Source organism: Oculina patagonica, unplaced genomic scaffold (assembly GCF_052425735.1).
Source record: "Oculina patagonica isolate OP01 unplaced genomic scaffold, crgOcupat unplaced238, whole genome shotgun sequence".
NCBI classification, from domain to species: domain Eukaryota; kingdom Metazoa; phylum Cnidaria; class Anthozoa; order Scleractinia; family Oculinidae; genus Oculina; species Oculina patagonica.
In genome coordinates, this window is record NW_027558078.1 from 1 (window position 1) to 12,728 (window position 12,728).

The following is a 12,728-nucleotide window of genomic DNA, read 5'->3' on the forward strand; positions in this document are numbered from 1 at the left end:
TAACTTTTTGTTAATAAATAAATTACCGTTATTTAGACACGGTGAGGATTAAAGCTATAAGTTTGTGGGGCCGTGTATTACCGATCGAATTGGAATTTGGAAGTGTTGGTTTTTGTGGAGGGAGGAAAACCGGAGAACCCGGAGAAAAACCCTCGGAGCAAGGACGAGAACCAACAACAAACTCAACCCACTACCATTTTCGAGCGACCGTGAACGGCAAACTTTTTTCCGCGTTTTTCACGGGTAAAACAATCAACTTTGTCTAGACAAACCGTCGCGTTTTTCAACTGAACCAATTAACGTTTGGAGCGTCAACATGTCAAGTTTGACAGCTCCGCCTGTGTGTTTCTGCACATAAAACAATGGTTTTGAAAACTTTTGCGTCGTCTTTTTATATTTCTTCAATGAATGTCGACAGCAAAGGGCGGCTTTACATTTCTGGCAATTGCTGCGACAGCGATCTTCGATTGTTTATTAATTTTTTATATTTTGGGGGGATTTTTTCCGTGAAACTACCTTAAATGGTTTACTTGTAAAACGCAACAGTTTGTCTAGACAAACTTGAATGTTTTACACGTGAGAAAACGCATAAAAAAGTTAGCCGTTCACGGTCGCTCGAAAATGGTAGTATGACGCCGAGTCCGAGAATCGAACCCGGGCCACATTGGTGGGAGGCGAGCGCTCTCACCACTGCGCTATCCTGTGTTATATTTATATCCCTGCTCCCCTGTCTTTTTATAGACAATATCCCCGTTTCTGCAGACATCTCCCCCTCTACAGTCGTAGTCACCTGATTTCCTTGGCTCCAGTGAAACCTTCACCCTCTACAAAACACACCCTTAATTCCATTTGTCATGTTTTATTAGGGACCCTGTAGTCGTCGTAAACTACATTATGTGGACGGTCATCAACAATTTTATCAAAGTCATGCCGCAGAAATACAGAGATGCCTATGAAGAGTATGTAGTGACCATAATTGGAAACAGAACAAGGCATCGCTGGAAGGAGTGCATTGACGGAATGCAGTCAGTCCTTGGAATGCCGCTTGGTTTGTTGTTTGTGGATGTCGCGTTCGATGAAGGGAGTAAGAAAACGGTAGGAGGGATGACCGCTAAAAAATTAAGGGTGCAATTGCGAATGCAACGCCGCGCCACGGGCTACTTACAGCACTTGAAATTACCATAGATAGCGGCGTAGCCAGCTTTTTGAATAGTTGTAGGCCTGTTAAATAGGGCCGTTAGGGCCGCTTTTCAGCGGAGTTGGAGCAGAGGAAGTTTTTTTGGATCAAAACTCTCCAAAAAACGGGGTGATTGAATAATAGTTTTTATAAGAGGCCTCCGAATGGGCCCTTCTGGGGGCATGATCCTTGTAGGCCCGGGCCAACGGGCCTATAGGCTGACTACGCCCCTGATATTAGAGTTAATTGACTACTACTACTACTACTACTACTACTACTACTACTACTACTACTACTACTACTACTACTACTACTACTACTACTACTACTACTACTACTACTACTACTACTTCTACTACTACTACTACTACTACTACTACTACTACTACTACTACTACTACTACTACTACTACTACTACTACTACTACTACTACTACTACTACTACTACTACTACTACTACTTCTACTACTACTTCTACTACTTCTACTACTTCTACTACTTCTACTACTACTACTACTACTACTACTACTACTACTACTACTACTACTACTACTACTACTACTTCTACTACTACTACTACTACTTCTACTACTACTTCTACTACTACTACTACTACTACTACTACTACTACTACTTCTACTACTACTTCTACTACTTCTACTACTACTACTACTACTACTACTACTACTACTACTACTACTACTACTACTACTACTACTACTACTACTACTACTACTACTACTACTACTACTACTACTACTACTACTACTACTACTACTACTACTACTACTACCACTACTACTACTACTACTACTACCACCACTACTACCACTACTACTACTACTACTACTACTACTACTACTACTACTACTACTACTACTACTACTACTACTACTACTACTACTACTACTACTACTACTACTACTACTACTACTACTACTACTACTACTACTACTACTACTACTACTACTACTACTACTACTACTACTACTACTACTACTACTACTACTACTACTACTACTACTACTACTACTACTACTACTACTACTACTACTACTACTACTACTACTACTACTACTACTACTACTACTACTACTACTACTACTACTACTACTACTACTACTACTACTACTACTACTACTACTACTACTACTACTACTACTACTACTACTACTACCACCACTACTACTACTACTACCACTACTACTACCACTACTACTACTACTACCACTACTACCACTACTACTACTACTACTACTACTACCACTACTACTACCACCACTACCACTACCACCACCACTACCACCACTACTACCACCACCACTACTACCACTACTACTACTACTACTACTACTACTACTACTACTACTACTACTACTACTACTACTACTACTACTACTACTACTACTACTACTACTACTACTACTACTACTACTACTACTACTACTACTACTACTACTACTACTACTACTACTACTACTACTACTACTACTACTACTACTACTACTACTACTACTACTACTACTACTACTACTACTACTACTACTACTACTACTACTACTACTACTACTACTACTACTACTACTACTACTACTACTACTACTACTACTACTACTACTACTACTACTACTACTACTACTACTACTACTACTACTACTACTACTACTACTACTACTACTACTACTACTACTACTACTACTACTACTACTACTACTACTACTACTACTACTACTACTACTACTACTACTACTACTACTACTACTACTACTACTACTACTACTACTACTACTACTACTACTACTACTACTACTACTACTACTACTACTACTACTACTACTACTACTACTACTACTACTACTACTACTACTACTACTACTACTACTACTACTACTACTACTACTACTACTACTACTACTACTACTACTACTACTACTTGGGCTAAAATTTTGGTTAAGAATACATGTTAATACAGTTCAAGGGATTCCGAGCCACCTTAATTTTTAACAATTTAAGTCATAATTACAACACGGTGATCTGTATTTAATGATTTTTATGAAATATTTATTTTATGTCGAAAAAATAATGAAAACGATCAAATAAGTTTGAGAATTCGTAGTAATATCATTCCGTCAAAGCTCAGGGGTTGTGAACTGCCGTGAGCTTTAAAACTTCAGATTTTCTGTAACTTTATTGCTGGCGGAACTAGTAAACACTTCTTGTTCATACTTCAAGATAACGCAGATGACTCAAATGATTAAAGATGAGTTTATCAAGACCGTCGATACACTACCATGGATGTCCGACGAGACAAAAGTGAATGCAGAAGAAAAGGTGAAGTGCTGTTTAAGTTGAAGTCATAGATGCAGTGAAGTGTAATGATTTTTCCTTGAACGAAACTATAAAGCCATTGATAGGTTGATCCTGCAAAACGAACACCAAGGGATCGCGACACGAAAAATTATTCAGCCCTGAACGTAGTGTGGGTATCAGGTGTTCAAAAATAACTATAAAAAATATTGTTGGTTTTGTGCTCAATGATAAATAAAAGAGAGTATTCTTAATATCCTCCAGTAATTTCGCTATAAGGATGTTTGCAAAAGAGACATGAAATTCTCCGGCTTAAATGCAGGGACGTGTGAGACGTGGGAGGGAAGAGCTAGTGACAGAGAGACCTGGCGTAGAGCACTCTTAGTTGGAGAACGGCACGTCGACCACTCTGGCAGCGGAGATGAAAAGAGCAAAGAGGAAAGCCTTTTGCAAGACTTCCACTTTCCTAGGCGAGGCACAATTCCTAGAATTGTAGCCTTATCTGCAAATATCAAATTGGATCTTAAGCCACAGCAAACGCTATTACCAGTATCCTAACAGCGCGCTAGATGTGCCTACTTTGTCCGACAGATGCCTTCCGCATACATAATGACAAACGAATGAAAACGCGATAGCAAAATGGTTTCATCTTGCTCATTCTCTTTCCATTTAAATCTCAGCCAATCTTTGTGCAGTCCTCTCTTTTGGCTGCTGCTTGCTTTTAAGTTTGTTTAATCTCCACTTTTGTGATATGCTGAGCTTAAAATTAAAGGTGCCTCCTCGACATATATTAAAAAGAAAGATGGAGATTGAAACCGTTTACAGATGACAGGTGCAATGCGCCGCGCTTCTGATGCGCCTTCTGAAATATATATATTTTTCGTTCTTGTTTTGTAGGCTAATGCTATCGCAGAAGATATAGGTTACCCAAGCTACATCAAGAACCCTTCAAAGCTGGCTGCTAAAGTCAAAGAAGTAAGTTATTGTTAAACCAGCAAGTTTTAAACAAGTTAATCGAGCGTGCGTGTCGTCCTTGAAACCCAATTTAAAAAAAAAAAAATTCTTTTCCAATCACAAGATGGAGTGGGTGCTTTGTCGTCGTTCTCTTCCCCAGCGCCTTTGTACAGGAAAAGGTTGTTTTGGGGATTCATGATTTGATTGGCTAGATTTTAACAAAGTGAATTTAAAATCTATAGTCACTCAAATCAACAAATCCCTTTGTTATTTATTTTGTATGTTAGATTGTTGCCCCTCATAAAGGACGTGTTGTGTATTTGTCCGTTAGAAATTGAATTAATTTCTAGTCTCTAATAAGTAATGACTTGTTAACGCATTACCATCCGAAGGAGAATGGAGAAAGAAAGGCAATACTGACATGTTTTAACAATTCAAATTGAAGAGATACACTTGGCAGTTTACAGTATCAGAAAAAAAAATACAAATGAATAATTTGCAAATTTAACCCTGTTCTTCTTGCTGTGTGGTTTCGCTCCCTAACTGTTTTACTTCTTTTGTTTTTGTTTTTCTACAGTTGAAAGTGGGGGATAAACTATTTGAGAATGTAGTTAATGCCATGGCGTTTTCTGCTGACCAGTCGTACGGCTCACTGGATAAACCGGTCGACAGAGACCAGTAAATAGAATAAAACATTTCTTTGTGCCTACTAACCTTTGTTTAAGTGTGTGTCCTGTGGTTAAAACTCTGACTCTGATTTGCGTTACATTGTTACATGACTGAATCTGATTTGCGTTACATTGTTACATGACTGACTCTGATATGCGTTACATTGTTACATGACTTATTGTAATTTGCGTTACATTGTTACATGACTGACTCTGATTTGCGTTACATTGTTACATGACTGACTCTGATATGCGTTACATTGTTACATGACTGACTGTAATTTGCGTTACATTGTTACATGACTGACTCTGATATGCGTTACATTGTTACATGACTGACTCTGATATGCGTTACATTGTTACATGACTGACTGTAATTTGCGTTACATTGTTACATGACTGACTGTGATTTGCGTTACATTGTTACATTACTGACTCTGATTTGCGTTACATTATTAGATGGTTTCTTGGCCCTTCACAAGTGAACGGTTATTACTCACCAAGGCAAAACCGAATTGGTAAGTTTCATGAGTATTCTTTCTCCCGTTTGTGTGAAGAAATTTTTGCTTTGCATGCAATCAGTACTGTGTAAAGGCTCGTCTCCAGCAGGAAACTTGTGTTTGATCCACCATTATTATATTATATTAGTAGAAACTCAGCTGTGTTCTATTGGAAATCCGCGAATCTGATTGGTTCTCTCACTGATTTCTATTCGCCGATAGAAAACAGTCGCGCGCTCGAGTAGCTCTTTAAGCGGTAAATTTTCTTGATTTTTGTCTTTAAAGTGCACAATATTGTAGGTTTTGGACTGCAATCCTTTAGCGTTTCAACTAAAACAATTAGACTACTGCCCTCGTTTTCTATGAGCGATAGTCAACTCGGCTGCGCCTCGTTGACTATTTGCTCATAGAAAACTCGGGCTCGTAGTCTAATTGTTAATTAGAAAATAGCACAAAGAAAATACGTGCGCTGATTGGTTAAAAATTGTGTTTCTATTTAACAATTAGATTATGAGCTCGAGATTTCTATCGTGTGATAGTTGATGAGGGCGAAGCCCGAATCAACTATTACACATAGAAATCGAGAGCGAATAATCTAATTGTTTTAGTATAAATCTACTAGACGTTCAAAACTTAACAACAAGACAGGTTCTCGTTTTTATTAAATAATGATGTAAATAAGTCACACAACACGCGGATAATTGACAACTTCACCACATTGCATTGGCTTCTGTGTGCGCGTTTGCATTTCATTCACGATTTATTGAAACCGTTATATGCCCGAAACTGAAGGAAAAGCCAAGTTTTTTATTGTAAAATGACGATTGAAAGATGTACTGGCGTACAAGGGCCCTTGGAAGTCAAGTTTTTTTTAAATTTCGAAAACGTAAAAGATCAAAAAAAAGTTAAGCGAGTTGTTCGCAAGGAAGAAACCACATTGCACTGTTTAGCTTCTGTGTGCGCCTTTGCATTTCATTCACGATTTATTTAAACCGTCGTTTGCTCGAAATTGAACTAAAAGCCGGATTTTCATTGTGAAATGACAATTTAAAGATAGACTGACTTACAAAGGCCCTTTGGAAGTCAAGTTGTTTTATATGTAGGAAACTTGAACGATAAGAAATTTATGAAAAGTTGAACGATTCGCCCGCAACCTTGAATTCGCATTCAATTTTGTTGTTTTATTAAAGTCTTATTGATGCATAAAAAAACTTGCAGGTCGAATCTGTTTAGCCTTTCTTTTACTGCTCCTTGATGGGACGATGAAACTGTGTTAATAGTTCGCAAAGACATTTTAAACTTTATTTCCACAAAATGTCTCGGTGAAACGCATCTCTGAATGTTATAAAATTATAGATTCGCCCGCTTTTAAGAGCGTAAATGAATATTAATTGCTTTTCTTACCGTGTAAAATCTTCATTACATATTTCGGTACAGTCTTTATCTTCTCCAACATCGCCCGGAATAGTAAATAATCCAAGTCCTTCTTTACGGTCAATTTAAAAGCGAAAAAGCGGCGACCATTCTGTTGACAACCGCACGCTGTTTCGCTACTCACCTTCTACAACAGAATAGAAGGTGAGTAGCGTAGCCAATCAGAGAACAGCATTCGTGATAGAACGCTAGTAGATTTATACTAAAACTCGATGGAGACACAGACAGTTGTCGTAGACACGGCAAGCAATATTCACGGCGCTGAAATAAGCAATGCAAAAATAACAACTAAGAATTGTGTCAAATTTTAATGTCACAGCTGACAAAAACCAGGTTAAGACTAAACAAATATTTGCACACTTGAAAACAAGCGAGTAAGATGTCTACAGAGCCCGCTACACATTCAAAAATTGTCTGTGAAAGAAATTATCGAAGCGACTGACCTTTCAAAGAAGTATATGAATTCAATTGGCGCAACTTCACTCCATTCTAGGCTTTGCAGCACTTCAGAACTATTCACAGCTCCTTAACAGGACAAGATATTCGTCCAAAATGCCGAGTCAAACTTCTTTTGACAGAAAAATAATGCACTTTCACCTCCAAGGTTTGAGTCGCTCGATCGGCAGCGTCAGTCGTCAAACCATTCGGTTACGTCGATGAAGCGAAATAAAACCACAATTCTTGTCAAATTCTTGACTCCTTCCAGTGCTTGACTTCAGTTAAACCATCGGCTTAGTTATTTCTCATAATTACATTAACTTTGGGGCCTGTTTTCTTTGTTTGTTTGGCCAAAAAACGGTGAATTTTAGCCTTGAAGCGAATGTTGAACAGTTGATTTATTTCTGTTCATTGACTCCCTTACTACGATTGATTGATTATGTTCATGACGTAAAACCGCGAGGTGAAGAGAATCTACGTTTTGATGTTAAAGAAAGCGCTAAATATTACTTTGATGTGCGTTATTTTCTTTGTGCTGTTTTCTAAAAGAAATAGAAAACATGTTTTCTGTGTTTCTATCGAGTTATAGAAACAGTCGTGAAAGTTTGGGAGAACTCGAAAAAGCTGTGGAAACACTCGTCTATCGACTCGTGTTCCCACAGCATTTCTCGTTCTCCCAAACTTCCACTCGTGTTTCTATAACTCGTTAGCATAACCACACTGACCTACTATTGGTAATCGCGCAATCTGATTGGCTACACAGGTGCCTACTATTGATCCGTAGAAGGCTCTCGGAGCGCGCGCTTAGTTTTCGCTTAATTTTATCAATCAAAACCTTCAAAAAATCAATTCTAGCGATATTCTGAGTTTAATAGATCGGTCAGTGGGTTATGCTAACACAATTAGACGGCTCGCTCTCGGTTTCTACCGGCGTTTGATAGTTGACTCGGGGCTTCGCCCCTCGCCAACTATCAGCCGGTAGAAACCTCAAGCTCGCCGTCTAATTGTTAAATAGAAACACGGAACATGTTTTCTATTTCTTAAATCATGTATTACATTTAATTATATTATTGTTATTATTATATATACTCGGTATGCCTTTCGTTCGCTTTGTTTGAGATTAATTTTTTATCTTTACTTTTGGCAAGAATTATTTCCGACCTCTAGGTTCTTTAAGGTGATTTAATTTAACACATTTTTCCCTTTTCCTGGGCAAGAATTTTTTTGGTAATTTCCCCAACGCAACCCTTCCCCTTTGCTCTCCTAGCTTGCGAACAAGCTTACCGTACCCCTATGGGTGGTTGAGTCTCCTCGCCCACCTACTTTTCGAGAAAGCTTACTCGTAGGCTTTCACTCCATATTTTCAAAATAAAATGGTCCCACTTCAGATCGATACCAAGTTTGACTAATGGTATGAAAAAGTGCAAGTGACAATTAAATGAAAATTGTCAAATTTGAAGAAATGTTTTTGAAAAACCACAACTAGACAATAAAATAATAGATGAAGCAACACCTTTGGTCAGGATTGGGGCCACTGAAATGGATTACGAACCGCCCGCCCAGTGAACATAAAACATTTTGGCAAAATGTTTCAAAACGCAACAATTTCTGGCTAGCTTGCGAACATCCCTAAGAGAACTTTCTTGCAGGCTGGGCAACAACAATTCTTGCAACTGGTACTATATGATAAATATGAAGATCTGCAAGGAGAATGTGTATACTATAGTTATCAGAGTACACCTTCTTTAAAAAATATTATTTTTATAACTATCAGATTACATTTAATATTATTTTCTATTTAGTATTTATTAAATTGCTTTCTGTTTTAGTTTTCCTAGCGGCCATTTTGCAGCCACCGTTTTACAATCCAAACTATCCAAAGTAAGTATGTTGTGTTGTTGAATCCTTAGTTCTTGTTAATTATATTTTCACAAAAGTGTGGCCTAAATTTAAATTGTTGAATCCTTAGTTCATGCATAGTTTATAGAGGGAAATGGTTATGAAGCCCGGCAAAGTTCTTTGTTATAGCTTTTTGTTCGCTATTTTGGGGGTTGACCCTGCACAAAACCTGACAAAATACGATAGGTGGTTACGTGTATTCGTGCAACTGACCAATAAAAAGTTTGCGATTACGTAACTCATGCATAGTGTATGAGCGAGAAACAAAAGATGTGCACTGTCATGGACCTTCCAACCTAAATCTTGGCCTCTTTGTTTGTTCCTTTGATGTTTGCCGGGCTTCTTAACCATTTCCCTCTATAAACTATGGTTCTTGTTAATAATATTTTCACAAACGTTTGGCCATAAATTTAAATTATGCCATCCTTCCATTTTGGGTGAGCGAGAGTGACAGTGAGTGATAAAATGACGTCTAACGCTTGCTGGGTGCTTTTTTACTTTTCAGATATTTTAATTATGGTGGGATCGGCATGGTTATCGGGCATGAAATAACACATGGATTTGACAATGCTGGTATGGGTGAAGACAAAAGAAACTATGAACCGAATAACAATACTTAAACTTGCGTTTAAGCATTGCAAATACCTTTCCAGGCGTAACAGCACAATAGTTCCTTTCCTAAGTTTCCAATGTGCGATAGCGGAGATGGCTAAGATTGAACGAGATTGAGAAGGACTCTTCATCTTTTTTCCCTCTTCCCTAATAATTAGGCCCTCGCAATCTCGCTCGCTAATTTGTTTCTCGGTCTTTCGCGCAAACCCTAGTGTCGCACCAACCTTCTAAACCAAACTCCGCCCCTTTCCTCTCTACCGTTCTTTCCCATGTCTCTTTAAGCCCGCCTTTTTCTGACGTTTGCCTTCTGGGCTCCAAGTTAGTGCTACTCTGGGGAGGTTGTTGCGTTAATTACATACATGTTGAAAATATTTAAGGTATTTTCGTTTCAAGATGCGCCAGCCGTGACGTTCGTAGCTCCTTTCGCAGCATTTCCCGAGGATGCGAAGAATTCACTTTTTCTGATATGGATGTGAACAGTGTAGTGTTGTTTCACTTTCAGGGAAATTTTTCGACAAGAATGGTAACGTGAACAACTGGTGGTCCCTTACGTCACAGTATGGATTCTTTACTGGAGCAAAATGCCTTTCGAGACAATATTCGGATTTCGAAGTTTATGGGAAAAAGGTAAAGTGAAGTTTCATGTTACATAAAGTAAATTGGGGTTGAGTTTGTTGTTGGTTCTCGTCCTTGCACCAAGGTTTTTTCTCTGGGTTCTCCAGGTTCATCGGTTTTCCTCCCTCCACAAAAACCAACACTGTAAATTCCAATTCGATCTTCGAAGCACGTACACGTCCTGTGTTACGTGGGTAAATAAATTAAATTTACCAAAAAAATTACACTACTTTTTTTTACATTTTTTCATAAAAATTATATTTACCCTCGTACACGTGAAATTTGGTGAACGCAAGCTAACTTACGGCGTCATCAATCACGTATTTGTACACGATTTACTGAGTTATGAGTTACGAGCTGCTTGCTTTTAGATAGATGGATAGATAGTTTATGAACTGATTACTGGGCTGACTTTTTTTTGAGCATTTTAAAGTGATCGGAAAAAATAGATTAAAATAAGGAAGTTTAGCACGGGTTGTATTGATTAATTTGACGAGACAACTTACTGTAATAATTGGAAACTTACATTTATTTAGCTTTTTTGTCTTTTCATCAGATAAACGGTAACCAAACATTAAACGAAAACATCGCTGACAATGGTGGAATCAAACTAGCTTACAACGTAAGATTGTCTATCAAATGTTATAAAGACTAGCAATGGTATATTGCAATTCATGAGGTTTGATTGGTTAACAGGCCATGGTATTTGAGCTCATAAACCATGGATCACAAATATGGTAGGTGTACTCTTAAGCAAGAACAGCCGAGGAGCTCCAATATTGCAATTTTTTTTTCTATAAAAACAATTGTTCCACTCGCGCTTGTTGGATATGAGATATTTATAGCCAACGAGAAGCGTGGCGTATCTCATATCCAACGCGCTTATGGTTATCAAATCGTCATGTGGTTTATACAAAAGAACTCGATTTTATTTATACCTTTCATCATTCTTTCGTTAGCCTGCGAAGCTGGCGGTATTTTTGGGTTTTGCTTGTGCGCTCTTTAAAACCCAAAAATACCGCCAGCTACGCAGGCTATTCTTTCTTTCGTTTGTTCGTTCGTTCCTTCGTTTTTTCGCTCGTTTCTTTGTTTGTTTATTTATTTATTTTCATTTTTGTTTAGGCTTATAAGACGTTGGTCGAAAAAGAAGGAACCGAAGGTGCTCTTCCTGGACTGGGACTGACAGAGGAACAATTGTTTTTCGTTGGTTTTGCTCGGGTTGGTATTGGTCATAACATGCAATAAACATTTAACATTTAATTATTAAGTTATTTGTTGTTTACTCAGGTCTACCGAGAACTACAGAACAGGATGTAGAGGATTTGAATCAGGGAAATCCAGATTTCAAATCTAGCGCCCTTAACCATAGGCTCTATTTCCGCCGCTCTCTTGAGTGCAGTCTCGGTTTTTTACCAAGAAGAGAGGGAGTGTAACGCGAGCTCTTTCCGAACGGCGTCTAATAGCCGACCCTTCCTTAACCACTTGGTCACGCTGATAAAACCGGAAACGATGGATCATCTGTTTAAAAAGCTTTTTAAAAATTCAGTTTCCAGTGAATGCGAGATGAATGTATGAATCAATTCCCTTTAATTTTCTCTTAGCCATGGTGTAGCATGTACAAGAAAAAAGCAGCACTTCTTCAACTTGAGACTGACTCACATACCTATCCTAAGTACAGGTAAGCGGGATTGAACACAAAGCCGTTTCAAATCATCTTTCAAAGTAAGCTTAAGTATTTAATATTAAATTTGGTTTTGTATTTTGCTGCAAAACCAAATTAAATTTCCAACTTATTTAATAATTATTAAGTTATTATTAAGTTATTTTCAACGTACTCTAGCCAATTAGAGCAATAATGGTGCAGTTTTGGCAATTCAGATGCTGAAACAATTTTAATATATATGCTTCTGGCTAAAATATGAAACTTGGAGGAGCAGCGTAAAAACCAGGGAGTTAAGGGTGTAAAAAGGGGTGTAAAGTGGCCAATAAAACGGCACTTAAACAATAGTATCAGTTTCTTTGATCATCCATAGCCTTACAGAACGAGAAAGTGACAGACGCGGTGACCAACGATTACGCGTTGGACTCCGGATCGAGTGGTCCGGGTTCGAGTCCTGAGCGGG

At 38.1% G+C, this 12,728-nt stretch overlaps 1 protein-coding gene across 1 annotated transcript; it reads left to right on the forward strand.

Annotated features, from left to right (window-relative positions):
- The first annotated feature begins 887 nt into the window (after positions 1-887).
- Positions 888-12,287, forward strand: LOC144640286 (endothelin-converting enzyme 2-like). Its single transcript, XM_078499468.1, has 11 exons — positions 888-1,095; positions 3,411-3,509; positions 4,383-4,460; positions 5,017-5,117; positions 5,567-5,625; positions 9,309-9,360; positions 9,884-9,951; positions 10,493-10,617; positions 11,162-11,227; positions 11,728-11,823; positions 12,207-12,287. The coding sequence occupies exons 1-11, from the start codon at positions 895-897 to the stop codon at positions 12,285-12,287; spliced, it is 1,026 nt and encodes a 341-aa protein (XP_078355594.1). The 5' UTR covers positions 888-894.
- Positions 12,288-12,728: the final 441 nt, after the last annotated feature.